Source organism: Drosophila takahashii, unplaced genomic scaffold (genome assembly GCF_030179915.1).
Source record: "Drosophila takahashii strain IR98-3 E-12201 unplaced genomic scaffold, DtakHiC1v2 scaffold_126, whole genome shotgun sequence".
NCBI lineage: Eukaryota > Metazoa > Arthropoda > Insecta > Diptera > Drosophilidae > Drosophila > Drosophila takahashii.
The window spans coordinates 94,508-110,167 of NW_027221643.1; the positions used below are offsets into that span (position 1 = coordinate 94,508).

The following is a 15,660-nucleotide window of genomic DNA, read 5'->3' on the forward strand; positions in this document are numbered from 1 at the left end:
CGCGTGCCGATCGAACGTCTATATCTCATACTTTTCATATTAACAATAGTTAAATGCTGTGAAAATATCCCTTTTTTTCTATTTTTACATGACATTTTTGCAGTACTAAAGCTGCTGACATGAAAATATGCAAATCTTATTTATTTATGTATACGTTGCTCAGGGTAATAGTTCTTGCTAATCAGACAACTGTATACTAAAGCTGCCGTTTAATAATTAAATTGGTTACATGTAGGAAATATTTTTTTTATATATTATTAAGTTAAGTTTTTATACCCTTGCAGAGGGTATTATAATTTTGGTCAGAAGTTTGTAACGCAGTGAAGGAGACGTTTCCGACCCCATAAAGTATATATATTCTTGATCAGGATCAATAGGGGAGTCGATATAGCCATGTCCGTCTGTCCGTCTGTCCGTCTGTCCGTCTGTATGTCTGTTTCAATACCGTTTGCGAGCTCAGTTTAAAAGCTAGCGCCTTGAAACTTTCACAGTCGTCCTAAAACATGTGTACGCAGATCAAGTTTGAAAGCCGACCCGATCGGACGTCTATATCCTATAGCTCCCATAGGAACAATCGGATATAGCTTTCACAAAAATGAAGATATTTCGCTCAGTGTAAGAGCTATTGGCATGAATCTTTCCAAATCGTATTTTTTTGTGCGTACCTTGATCAGGGTAAAAGCGCGTGCCGATCGGACGTCTATATCTTATAGCTTCCATAGGAACAATCGGATATCGATTTCACAAAATGAAGATATTTCGCTCAGTGTAAAAGCTATTGACAAGAATCTTTCCAAATCGTATTTTTTTGTGCGTACCTTGATCAGGGTAAAAGCGCGTGCCGATCGGACGTCTATATCTTATAGCTCCCATAGGAACAATAGGGTGAAATCGGTCAAAATTTGTCGTTTTTCAGGATATTTCGCGTTGAATATAAGCTATTCCCATGAAACTTTCCAAATCGTATTTTTTTGTGCGTACCTTGATCAGGGTAAAAGCGCGTGCCGATCGAACGTCTATATCTCATACTTTTCATATTAACAATAGTTAAATGCTGTGAAAATATCCCTTTTTTTCTATTTTTACATGACATTTTTGCAGTACTAAAGCTGCTGACATGAAAATATGCAAATCTTATTTATTTATGTATACGTTGCTCAGGGTAATAGTTCTTGCTAATCAGACAACTGTATACTAAAGCTGCCGTTTAATAATTAAATTGGTTACATGTAGGAAATATTTTTATACCCTTGCAGAGGGTATTATAATTTTGGTCAGAAGTTTGTAACGCAGTGAAGGAGACGTTTCCGACCCCATAAAGTATATATATTCTTGATCAGGATCAATAGGGGAGTCGATATAGCCATGTCCGTCTGTCCGTCTGTCCGTCTGTCCGTCTGTCCGTCTGTCCGTCTGTATGTCTGTTTCAATACCGTTTGCGAGCTCAGTTTAAAAGCTAGCGCCTTGAAACTTTCACAGTCGTCCTAAAACATGTGTACGCAGATCAAGTTTGAAAGCCGACCCGATCGGACGTCTATATCCTATAGCTCCCATAGGAACAATCGGATATAGCTTTCACAAAAATGAAGATATTTCGCTCAGTGTAAGAGCTATTGGCATGAATCTTTCCAAATCGTATTTTTTTGTGCGTACCTTGATCAGGGTAAAAGCGCGTGCCGATCGGACGTCTATATCTTATAGCTCCCATAGGAACAATCGGATATCGATTTCACAAAATGAAGATATTTCGCTCAGTGTAAAAGCTATTGACAAGAATCTTTCCAAATCGTATTTTTTTGTGCGTACCTTGATCAGGGTAAAAGCGCGTGCCGATCGGACGTCTATATCTTATAGCTCCCATAGGAACAATAGGGTGAAATCGGTCAAAATTTGTCGTTTTTCAGGATATTTCGCGTTGAATATAAGCTATTCCCATGAAACTTTCCAAATCGTATTTTTTTGTGCGTACCTTGATCAGGGTAAAAGCGCGTGCCGATCGAACGTCTATATCTCATACTTTTCATATTAACAATAGTTAAATGCTGTGAAAATATCCCTTTTTTTCTATTTTTACATGACATTTTTGCAGTACTAAAGCTGCTGACATGAAAATATGCAAATCTTATTTATTTATGTATACGTTGCTCAGGGTAATAGTTCTTGCTAATCAGACAACTGTATACTAAAGCTGCCGATTAATAATTAAATTGGTTACATGTAGGAAATATTTTTTTTATATATTATTAAGTTAAGTTTTTTTTATATATTATTACACAAAGTTCCTTTTTTTCGATAGTACAGCGCTGTCCTCCTCGATTCTCATAATTTTTGACCATGAACTTTTTTGAAGGTATAGGTGCTCTCCTCCTCGATTCTCATAAAAGCGTTGTGTATGGGCCATGCATTTAAAACCTGAAGGAATTGTCTCATTTTTTACCATCATAATTGAACTTTTTTTTAATGATCTCGGAAGCTATAAGAGCTAGAGCCTTGTACTTTTAGATTTAGATTCCATTGTTTTCTATTCAGCGCAAGTTTGTTATGCGTATGTGCCACGCCCACTCCAACGCCCACACTCGCTATAAGATTTTGTTATGCGTACGTGCCACGCCCACTCTAAAGCCCACATTCGCTATAGGAGCTAGACTGTTTGCGTTTTAGATTTAGTTTCCTTTGCTTTCTATTCAGCACAAGTTTATTATGCGTGTGTGCCACGCCAACTCTACAGCGCTGTCCTCCTCGTGCGTCCTTGATCAGGGTAAAAGCGCGTGCCGATCGAACGTCTATATCTCATACTTTTCATATTAACAATAGTTAAATGCTGTGAAAATATCCCTTTTTTTCTATTTTTACATGACATTTTTGCAGTACTAAAGCTGCTGACATGAAAATATGCAAATCTTATTTATTTATGTATACGTTGCTCAGGGTAATAGTTCTTGCTAATCAGACAACTGTATACTAAAGCTGCCGTTTAATAATTAAATTGGTTACATGTAGGAAATATTTTTTTTATATATTATTAAGTTAAGTTTTTATACCCTTGCAGAGGGTATTATAATTTTGGTCAGAAGTTTGTAACGCAGTGAAGGAGACGTTTCCGACCCCATAAAGTATATATATTCTTGATCAGGATCAATAGGGGAGTCGATATAGCCATGTCCGTCTGTCCGTCTGTCCGTCTGTCCGTCTGTCCGTCTGTCCGTCTGTCCGTCTGTATGTCTGTTTCAATACCGTTTGCGAGCTCAGTTTAAAAGCTAGCGCCTTGAAACTTTCACAGTCGTCCTAAAACATGTGTACGCAGATCAAGTTTGAAAGCCGACCCGATCGGACGTCTATATCCTATAGCTCCCATAGGAACAATCGGATATAGCTTTCACAAAAATGAAGATATTTCGCTCAGTGTAAGAGCTATTGGCATGAATCTTTCCAAATCGTATTTTTTTGTGCGTACCTTGATCAGGGTAAAAGCGCGTGCCGATCGGACGTCTATATCTTATAGCTCCCATAGGAACAATCGGATATCGATTTCACAAAATGAAGATATTTCGCTCAGTGTAAAAGCTATTGACAAGAATCTTTCCAAATCGTATTTTTTTGTGCGTACCTTGATCAGGGTAAAAGCGCGTGCCGATCGGACGTCTATATCTTATAGCTCCCATAGGAACAATAGGGTGAAATCGGTCAAAATTTGTCGTTTTTCAGGATATTTCGCGTTGAATATAAGCTATTCCCATGAAACTTTCCAAATCGTATTTTTTTGTGCGTACCTTGATCAGGGTAAAAGCGCGTGCCGATCGAACGTCTATATCTCATACTTTTCATATTAACAATAGTTAAATGCTGTGAAAATATCCCTTTTTTTCTATTTTTACATGACATTTTTGCAGTACTAAAGCTGCTGACATGAAAATATGCAAATCTTATTTATTTATGTATACGTTGCTCAGGGTAATAGTTCTTGCTAATCAGACAACTGTATACTAAAGCTGCCGTTTAATAATTAAATTGGTTACATGTAGGAAATATTTTTATACCCTTGCAGAGGGTATTATAATTTTGGTCAGAAGTTTGTAACGCAGTGAAGGAGACGTTTCCGACCCCATAAAGTATATATATTCTTGATCAGGATCAATAGGGGAGTCGATATAGCCATGTCCGTCTGTCCGTCTGTCCGTCTGTCCGTCTGTCCGTCTGTCCGTCTGTCCGTCTGTATGTCTGTTTCAATACCGTTTGCGAGCTCAGTTTAAAAGCTAGCGCCTTGAAACTTTCACAGTCGTCCTAAAACATGTGTACGCAGATCAAGTTTGAAAGCCGACCCGATCGGACGTCTATATCCTATAGCTCCCATAGGAACAATCGGATATAGCTTTCACAAAAATGAAGATATTTCGCTCAGTGTAAGAGCTATTGGCATGAATCTTTCCAAATCGTATTTTTTTGTGCGTACCTTGATCAGGGTAAAAGCGCGTGCCGATCGGACGTCTATATCTTATAGCTCCCATAGGAACAATCGGATATCGATTTCACAAAATGAAGATATTTCGCTCAGTGTAAAAGCTATTGACAAGAATCTTTCCAAATCGTATTTTTTTGTGCGTACCTTGATCAGGGTAAAAGCGCGTGCCGATCGGACGTCTATATCTTATAGCTCCCATAGGAACAATAGGGTGAAATCGGTCAAAATTTGTCGTTTTTCAGGATATTTCGCGTTGAATATAAGCTATTCCCATGAAACTTTCCAAATCGTATTTTTTTGTGCGTACCTTGATCAGGGTAAAAGCGCGTGCCGATCGAACGTCTATATCTCATACTTTTCATATTAACAATAGTTAAATGCTGTGAAAATATCCCTTTTTTTCTATTTTTACATGACATTTTTGCAGTACTAAAGCTGCTGACATGAAAATATGCAAATCTTATTTATTTATGTATACGTTGCTCAGGGTAATAGTTCTTGCTAATCAGACAACTGTATACTAAAGCTGCCGTTTAATAATTAAATTGGTTACATGTAGGAAATATTTTTTTTATATATTATTAAGTTAAGTTTTTTTTATATATTATTACACAAAGTTCCTTTTTTTCGATAGTACAGCGCTGTCCTCCTCGATTCTCATAATTTTTGACCATGAACTTTTTTGAAGGTATAGGTGCTCTCCTCCTCGATTCTCATAAAAGCGTTGTGTATGGGCCATGCATTTAAAACCTGAAGGAATTGTCTCATTTTTTACCATCATAATTGAACTTTTTTTTAATGATCTCGGAAGCTATAAGAGCTAGAGCCTTGTACTTTTAGATTTAGATTCCATTGTTTTCTATTCAGCGCAAGTTTGTTATGCGTATGTGCCACGCCCACTCCAACGCCCACACTCGCTATAAGATTTTGTTATGCGTACGTGCCACGCCCACTCTAAAGCCCACATTCGCTATAGGAGCTAGACTGTTTGCGTTTTAGATTTAGTTTCCTTTGCTTTCTATTCAGCACAAGTTTATTATGCGTGTGTGCCACGCCAACTCTACAGCGCTGTCCTCCTCGTGCGTCCTTGATCAGGGTAAAAGCGCGTGCCGATCGAACGTCTATATCTCATACTTTTCATATTAACAATAGTTAAATGCTGTGAAAATATCCCTTTTTTTCTATTTTTACATGACATTTTTGCAGTACTAAAGCTGCTGACATGAAAATATGCAAATCTTATTTATTTATGTATACGTTGCTCAGGGTAATAGTTCTTGCTAATCAGACAACTGTATACTAAAGCTGCCGTTTAATAATTAAATTGGTTACATGTAGGAAATATTTTTTTTATATATTATTAAGTTAAGTTTTTTTTATATATTATTACACAAAGTTCCTTTTTTTCGATAGTACAGCGCTGTCCTCCTCGATTCTCATAATTTTTGACCATGAACTTTTTTGAAGGTATAGGTGCTCTCCTCCTCGATTCTCATAAAAGCGTTGTGTATGGGCCATGCATTTAAAACCTGAAGGAATTGTCTCATTTTTTACCATCATAATTGAACTTTTTTTTAATGATCTCGGAAGCTATAAGAGCTAGAGCCTTGTACTTTTAGATTTAGATTCCATTGTTTTCTATTCAGCGCAAGTTTGTTATGCGTATGTGCCACGCCCACTCCAACGCCCACACTCGCTATAAGATTTTGTTATGCGTACGTGCCACGCCCACTCTAAAGCCCACATTCGCTATAGGAGCTAGACTGTTTGCGTTTTAGATTTAGTTTCCTTTGCTTTCTATTCAGCGCAAGTTTATTATGCGTGTGTGCCACGCCAACTCTACAGCGCTGTCCTCCTCGTGCGTCCTTGATCAGGGTAAAAGCGCGTGCCGATCGAACGTCTATATCTCATACTTTTCATATTAACAATAGTTAAATGCTGTGAAAATATCCCTTTTTTTCTATTTTTACATGACATTTTTGCAGTACTAAAGCTGCTGACATGAAAATATGCAAATCTTATTTATTTATGTATACGTTGCTCAGGGTAATAGTTCTTGCTAATCAGACAACTGTATACTAAAGCTGCCGTTTAATAATTAAATTGGTTACATGTAGGAAATATTTTTTTTATATATTATTAAGTTAAGTTTTTTTTATATATTATTACACAAAGTTCCTTTTTTTCGATAGTACAGCGCTGTCCTCCTCGATTCTCATAATTTTTGACCATGAACTTTTTTGAAGGTATAGGTGCTCTCCTCCTCGATTCTCATAAAAGCGTTGTGTATGGGCCATGCATTTAAAACCTGAAGGAATTGTCTCATTTTTTACCATCATAATTGAACTTTTTTTTAATGATCTCGGAAGCTATAAGAGCTAGAGCCTTGTACTTTTAGATTTAGATTCCATTGTTTTCTATTCAGCGCAAGTTTGTTATGCGTATGTGCCACGCCCACTCCAACGCCCACACTCGCTATAAGATTTTGTTATGCGTACGTGCCACGCCCACTCTAAAGCCCACATTCGCTATAGGAGCTAGACTGTTTGCGTTTTAGATTTAGTTTCCTTTGCTTTCTATTCAGCGCAAGTTTATTATGCGTGTGTGCCACGCCAACTCTACAGCGCTGTCCTCCTCGTGCGTACCTTGATCAGGGTAAAAGCGCGTGCCGATCGAACGTCTATATCTCATACTTTTCATATTAACAATAGTTAAATGCTGTGAAAATATCCCTTTTTTTCTATTTTTACATGACATTTTTGCAGTACTAAAGCTGCTGACATGAAAATATGCAAATCTTATTTATTTATGTATACGTTGCTCAGGGTAATAGTTCTTGCTAATCAGACAACTGTATACTAAAGCTGCCGTTTAATAATTAAATTGGTTACATGTAGGAAATATTTTTTTTATATATTATTAAGTTAAGTTTTTTTTATATATTATTACACAAAGTTCCTTTTTTTCGATAGTACAGCGCTGTCCTCCTCGATTCTCATAATTTTTGACCATGAACTTTTTTGAAGGTATAGGTGCTCTCCTCCTCGATTCTCATAAAAGCGTTGTGTATGGGCCATGCATTTAAAACCTGAAGGAATTGTCTCATTTTTTACCATCATAATTGAACTTTTTTTTAATGATCTCGGAAGCTATAAGAGCTAGAGCCTTGTACTTTTAGATTTAGATTCCATTGTTTTCTATTCAGCGCAAGTTTGTTATGCGTATGTGCCACGCCCACTCCAACGCCCACACTCGCTATAAGATTTTGTTATGCGTACGTGCCACGCCCACTCTAAAGCCCACATTCGCTATAGGAGCTAGACTGTTTGCGTTTTAGATTTAGTTTCCTTTGCTTTCTATTCAGCGCAAGTTTATTATGCGTGTGTGCCACGCCAACTCTACAGCGCTGTCCTCCTCGTGCGTACCTTGATCAGGGTAAAAGCGCGTGCCGATCGAACGTCTATATCTCATACTTTTCATATTAACAATAGTTATACTTTTCATACTTTTCATATTAACAATAGTTAAATGCTGTGAAAATATCCCTTTTTTTCTATTTTTACATGACATTTTTGCAGTACTAAAGCTGCTGACATGAAAATATGCAAATCTTATTTATTTATGTATACGTTGCTCAGGGTAATAGTTCTTGCTAATCAGACAACTGTATACTAAAGCTGCCGTTTAATAATTAAATTGGTTACATGTAGGAAATATTTTTTTTTTTATATATTATTAAGTTAAGTTTTTTTTATATATTATTACACAAAGTTCCTTTTTTTCGATAGTACAGCGCTGTCCTCCTCGATTCTCATAATTTTTGACCATGAACTTTTTTGAAGGTATTGGTGCTCTCCTCCTCGATTCTCATAAAAGCGTTGTGTATGGGCCATGCATTTAAAACCTGAAGGAATTGTCTCATTTTTTACCATCATATTTGAACTTTTTTTTTATGATCTCGGAAGCTATAAGAGCTAGAGCCTTGTACTTTTAGATTTAGATTCCATTGTTTTCTATTCAGCGCAAGTTTGTTATGCGTATGTGCCACGCCCAATCCAACGCCCACACTCGCTATAAGATCTAGATGTTTGGGATTTTAGATTTAGATTTCTTTGCTTTCTATTCAGCGCAAGTTTGTTATGCTTATGTGCCACGCCCACTCTAACGCCCACATTTGCTATAAGTGCTAGAGGGTTGGCGTTTTAGATTCAGTTTCCTTTGCTTTCCATACAGCGCAAGTTTATTATGCGTGTGTGCCACGCCAACTCTACAGCGCTGTCCTCCTCGATTCTCATAATTTTTGACCATGAACTTTTTGATGGTACATGTGCTCTCCTCCTCGATTCTCAAAGAAACGTAGAGGGTTGAGCAATAAAATTGTTTATTTAAGTGCTGCGTCACTCGCTTTTCAGCTTTTTCTGTGCGTATACTTTTGTGGTGAAGTGGTTTTGGTGATTTTCAGTCTTTTTAAAGACTAAATCGTAAACTGGATTAAATTGGATTGGATTGGATTTGAACTTGGATTTGGACTTGGATTTCGATTTGGACTTGGACTTGGACTTCATCACCCTTTGATTGGATTTGGATTTGGATTTGGTTTACGATTTGTACTTTGATTTGGATTGGCACTTGGACTACTTCACCATCAAAAGATACGTTTTCTTTTTAAATATTTGCATTTTTCTAACTTAGTATTTGTATTTTTTTCTAACTTAATATTTGTATTTGTAGATTAGTATTACATATTTCTTTTTCAGGTTCATATTATATGCATATATATCTTTTTCAGGGGTTTCAGGTTTATTTTATAAGCATCTATATCTCATCTATTACATACATTTCTTATTTAAAATCTTTATCTTAATCTTCAATTTGACAAACATTTCTGACGAATTTTTATCAAAATGCCGCGCTTAAAGAAAACTTCTGCGGATCAAAGACGTCGGGCTATAAATACTCGTAGTCAGGCTTTTTATAGGGATAATTTAAATGAAGTACGTTCCCGAAATTCGCAACGATTGGCAGAAGCTCGGGAAGCGGATACGCAAGGCAGAGAAGAAGAACGCTCGCAAGATGCACAGGCTCATGCCGCACGCAGACGAAATCGTAGGTTCGCAGATCGAGAGCGGAATCGGAATACCGCGGATCGTGCCATTCAAAGAGAAAGCCCCACCTATAGAGAGGCTGAGCGCGATAATGATGCTGCGCGCCACGTTCTAATGCGCTCTTTGGAGGACTACAGAATAATTGAACAGCAAAGAAATACTATAGAGCACGCCATAAGAAGGGAAAATACGACCTATAGAGAGGCTGAGCGCGAAATTGATACTGCGCGCCACGCTCTGATGCGCTCTTTGGAGGACTACAGAACAATTGAACAGGAACGAAATACTATAGAGCACGCCATAAGAAGGGAAAATACGACTTATAGAGAGTCTGAGCGCCAAGTGGATGCTGCGCGCCACGCCCTGATGCGCTCCTATGAGGACTATAGACTAATTGATCAGGAAAGAAATACTGTAGAGCACGCCATAAGAAGGGAAAATACGACCTATAGAGAGGCTGAGCGGGAAATTGATTCTGCGCGCCACGCTCTGATGCGCTCTTTGGAGGACTACAGAACAATTGAACAGGAACGAAATACTATAGAGCACGCCATAAGAAGGGAAAATACGACCTATAGAGAGTCTGAGCGCCAAGTGGATGCTGCGCGCCACGCCCTGATGCGCTCCTTCGAGGACTATAGACTAATTGAACAGGAAAGAAATACTATAGAGCACGCCATAAGAAGGGAAAATACGACCTATAGAGAGTCTGAGCGCGATAATGATGCTGCGCGCCACGTTCTAATGCGCTCTTTGGAGGACTACAGAACAATTGAACAGGAACGAAATACTATAGAGCACGCCATAAGAAGGGAAAATACGACTTATAGAGAGTCTGAGCGCCAAGTGGATGCTGCGCGCCACGCCCTGATGCGCTCCTATGAGGACTATAGACTAATTGATCAGGAAAGAAATACTGTAGAGCACGCCATAAGAAGGGAAAATACGACCTATAGAGAGTCTGAGCGCGAAATTGATACTGCGCGCCACGCTCTGATGCGCTCTTTGGAGGACTACAGAATAATTGAACAGGGAAGAAATACCAGGGAGCAAGCTATAAGAAGGCAAAGTACTGCTTATAGAAATGACTACCGTCAGCGAGATGCAGAATACCATCGGACGGCAAGGAGTGATCTTGCAAGGAGAAGCCAGCAGCAAAGGATAAATTCTTCGCAAAGAAGAATGACCCGTCAGCAAACCCGCATAATGGTAGAGCAAGTCCGGGAAATGAATGAGGCTCGAGTTATAAACTATCGAAATAATTCACAAAATCGCGCAGCAGAGTCTCAAAGACAATCCCAGCGAAATATTGATGCGAGAGCTAGATTGTCTCCTGAAGAGCAGATTGAACAAAGAGAGCTACAAGGGCAAATTAGACGATCTGGAGCACGTAATACCTATTTAAATAATATAAAGATGGGTCCTAGTAAAATATGTACAAGTTGTGGAGGACTATGGTTTCCCTTTCAGGTTAAAGCGCTAAACAAAAGGATTATAATATCTAAATATCCTCAACTTGATGTTTCAAAAGCCTTTTACTTATCTGAAAAGTTTCCCAATTCATCTGACCGTTATTTCTTCTGTAATACATGTCACGCAAGGATTTCCAAAGGGAAAATACCAAACTTATGCTTATCACAGGGCTTCGACCTACCTGAAGTCCCTCCTTGCTTAAAGGATCTAACATGTCTGGAAGAAAGATTGATTTCACCGAGAATACCATTTATGCGAATTGTTTCATTGGGATATGAGAGGCAATGCGCAGTAAGAGGAGCCGTTATTAATATTCCCATTTCGGTGTCGGAGACTGTCACTGCCCTGCCGCGCACTTTTGAGAATACACATGTAGTTCAAGTGCATCTAAAACGAAAATTGGAGTATCGGCATAGTTTTATGACTGAAACTATTAGACCAGGCAAAGTTATGGAAGCGATGCGTTACTTGGTCAATACGGAATTATACCAGAAGCATAATGTCTTTGTTTCTCAAAACTGGCTCGATGAATTTCGAGGTAATAATGAAGTTGCGTTTATTGCTGACAATAGGGATCTCCCAATTGTGGAGGAACTTTTAAATGAGCAAATGGAAGTCAACCCTGCTCCACAGATCAGCACTGATGAAGACAATTTAAATCCTGGAGGACAGGAAACTTTATTAGAAAACGATCCAGTAGAAAACCATCAAATAATAGCAATGGCTCCCGGCGAAGGTCGTCGACCGGTGGACATGACAACTGATGAAGATGCTGAGGAATTATCTTTTCCCACCATTTCGTGTGGAGAAATCTTTAAATGCAAAACAACGTATGGCCGCAAAGTAAAGTCTCAAATTCGGTTTTACGATCGACGGTGTGCAAAAGTTCCAAAAATTTTATATATGTATAAATGCTATGAACTTACACGTATCAAAGACGCAATCTCAATTTGCTTAAGGAAAAAGTCTGGAAACTCACATGTTACCGCTTCAAATATGATGGATGAAACCTTTGTGAACGGCTTAATACAGCATAATGATGGATACCATCTTTTAAAAGGCTTAAGATCCTCTCCAGCTCATTGGGAAGCTGAGAAAAAAAAGGTATTGGCTATGATTCGGCAATTTGGATTACCCACTTTTTTTATAACGCTCTCGGCCGCTGAGACCAAGTGGAATGAGCTTCTTGTGAATTTAAGTCTAATTTTGGATAACAGAACCATCACCGAAGAAGAAGCAGGCAATCTTTCTAGTACGGATAAAGCTAGATTGATTAGATCGGACCCGGTTACTTGCGCAAGATACTTTGATTACCGACTACGTCAATTGATGAAATTATTTAAATCAAATATTTTCGAGGAATTTAATTTAACTCATTTTTATTGGAGAATTGAATTTCAACATAGGGGGTCCCCACACTCACATGGAATGTATTGGCTTCAAAATGCGCCAAAAATCCAGAGTGACATTGTTCCCGGTAATTTAGAGGAGGTAATAGCTTTTATTGACCGATTTATTTCAACTAATGGAGATAATATTGACCTGCAGGACATCATTAAATATCAGTTGCATAGGCACACAGCTACTTGCAAAAGGGAATTCAACCGAGAAGGAAAATGCCGTTTTAATATGCCGTTTCCGCCGATGCCCGAAACAAAAATTCTATATCCATTTTCCGATGAAGAAAGAATTACGGAAAGGCTAAAAAACACATGGAGGAAAATTCAAGAGCTATTGGACGATAAACGAATCATTACCGAAGTTGAAGTTCAACATTTAAACCAATTTGAAAATATCCTCAACAAACTAGAGGTCGACTACCAAGACTATATTTTAGCTATTCGATCAACTTTAAAGAAGCCGCAAATATTTCTACGAAGAAAATTCTCGGATAGAATGCTAAATGCTTACAATGAGGACATATTAAAACTTCACCGAGCCAACATGGACATTCAATACATTTTAGACGCGTACGGTTGTTGTAGCTATATCATAAACTACATCAACAAATCAAATAGAGGAGTTTCAAGATTGCTTAGAGAAGCCATGGAAGAAATAACAGAAGGAGGACATCGCGATAGATCTGTAAAGGAGAAACTGCAGCATCTTGGAAATAAGTTCATAAATGGAACCGAAATATCAGCTCAGGAAGCTGTTTACAATATTTTGGGGCTGCATTTGTCAGAAACCAGTAACGGAAGCAAGTTCATAAATACATCACTTCCTGAGCAAAGAGTCCGAATGGTCAAGTCAAAAAAGGAGTTGGAGCGACTGCCCTCAGACTCTACAGATATATACGTCGCAGGAATAAATGACTATTATACACTTAGGCCGGAAAGTATGGAGCAAGTATGTCTCGCGGATTTTGTCGCACTCTACGATCGAAAAGTCCGCAAAACTAGAAATGAAGAAGATGAATATGCGGAGCATGATGAGGAAGATGAAGAGGAGAATATTGCAGCGGAAAACCTAATTATGCTGAATAATTCGGGTACTCTTAAGAAACGAAGTAAGCCGTATATTTTGAGGTGGAGACGGTTTAGTAAAAATTCCTCAAGATCGGATTATTATCGAGAACTGGTAATGCTTTTTTATCCTTGGCGAAATGAGCAATTGGATATCCTGGAAAATAATAATGAAGACACGTATAATCTCAACAAAATCTTAATTGAAACTAATAGAAAGAACTACGACAAAATAAATGAAGAAGACTTTGAGGACATAATAAGAGAAATACAACAAAACAACAATGATGATCCCGAAGAAAATGACATTCTCGCAACACAACTTTTGGATGATGAATTTCGGGGATTTGCCATTCCCGAAGTGGAACGGAATCCGAATGTGTTTCAAGAAAACCCTACTGATCCCAGTTCTGATGAAGACGGTCCAAGAGTCTTAAAATTGCCTCCATTGATTCCAGTTGATGACGTTTGTAGTTTAGTGCGATCTCTTAATAGTAAACAACGTCAATATTATGCCCATTTAATGCATAATATGAATCAAAAGAATATTTTTTATGAGTATATTGGAGGCGGCGCAGGAGTAGGAAAGAGTCGATTAATTTCGACCATTTATCAGTCACTTATGTTAAGATTTAACACTTTGGCTGGAAGTAATCCAGATTCGGCTAAAGTTTTACTTTGCGCTCCAACAGGTAAAGCGGCCTTTGGAATAAAAGGACATACATTGCATTCATTGTTTTCGTTACCCGTAAACCAGTCTTCTGCTGGATTAAAGCCATTAAGCGCCGATACGTTGAATACTACACATTCCAAACTTATGGATATAAAATTAATTATAATTGATGAAATATCAATGGTGGGAGCTAGAGTGCTATCATATTTGGATTGTCGGTTAAAACAAATTTTCAGAACAAACCAATATTTTGGAGGAATTTCCATAATAGTTTTTGGAGACCTTAAACAGCTTCAGCCTGTTGGTGACAAATGGATATTTAAACCCAACACAAGAGACGCATATAGCGCGATTATAGGAACACCACTATGGGATTTGTTTAAATTTTTTGAATTGACGGAGATAATGAGACAACGTGAAGACTGTGATTTTGCTGTAGCCTTAAATAATATGTCGGAGGGAAATATGACAGATGCCGACATTGCTTTAATAAAGGAGAGAGAGATTCATTCAAGAGATTTGGAATCAATTCCAAGAGAGGCGATTCGACTATTCTATTCAAACGCAAAAGTAAACGCATATAATTACTTAAGACTGGAGCAAATTGATACACAAGAGTTTATATCAACAGCAAAGGATACGGTAAAATCCGCTTCGGATTCAACAGAAAATAAATTTAGGATTTTGGAAAAAGTTAAGGCATATAAAACGTCGGATACTCAAGGACTCCCATATTCATTAACATTAAAAACTTCTGCTAAATATATGATAACAGTGAATATTGACACCAGTGATGGATTAGTAAATGGAGCAAGTGGTGAACTTATGCAGATTGACCAAACACCAAGCGGATCGATATCGACTCTTTGGATGCAATTTACAGAGTCATCAATTGGATCCGAAGCTCGAACAAAAAAAGCAAACAGATCACACCCGGATTGGACTCCAATAGAGCGAATTCTGAGAACATTTCAATACGGTAATAGTAACCGAATTATGATAGAGCGCTTCCAGTTTCCAGTAGTACCTGCTGAAGCCATAACGATACACAAGAGTCAAGGAGCGACATATAGCGAAGTGGTTGTGAATGTGGAAAATCGAATAAGCCGAGCTGCCCTTTACGTTGCCTGCAGCCGAGCAACTAAAGCTTCTGGCTTATATATTATTGGACAATTTTCTGCCCCCAGGAAAATGGAAGAAACAGATTCAGTTTATATTGAGCTAAAAAGCCTCAGAACTGAGAAGAATCTTATACCATTTCATAAGCAAATTTTTGACAATCCCGAAGAGAAAATTATAATTTACTATCAAAACATTCAGGGATTACATTTGCGAATGGCTGATATACAAACGGACATTTTTATAAAATCAGCAGACATCTTGTGCTTTGTCGAAAGTTGGACTCTTAACGAAGAGGATTGCGAAATTAATGGATTTAATAAAGTCGCTCAAATCAATGGTATAAACCAAGGAAACAGAAGGGCT

At 38.0% G+C, this 15,660-nt stretch overlaps 1 protein-coding gene across 1 annotated transcript in view; it reads left to right on the forward strand.

Moving 5' to 3' along the window:
* The window catches only part of LOC138914128 (apical junction molecule ajm-1-like), a 51,966-nt gene extending 40,997 nt beyond the window's left edge, over nt 1-10,969 (forward strand). The window contains exons 3-4 of the mRNA XM_070219368.1: nt 9,379-10,773; nt 10,844-10,969. Coding sequence (XP_070075469.1) covers nt 9,379-10,773; nt 10,844-10,969 — 1,521 coding nt within the window. The remainder of the gene's footprint in view (nt 1-9,378; nt 10,774-10,843) is intronic.
* The last annotated feature ends 4,691 nt before the right edge of the window (nt 10,970-15,660 follow it).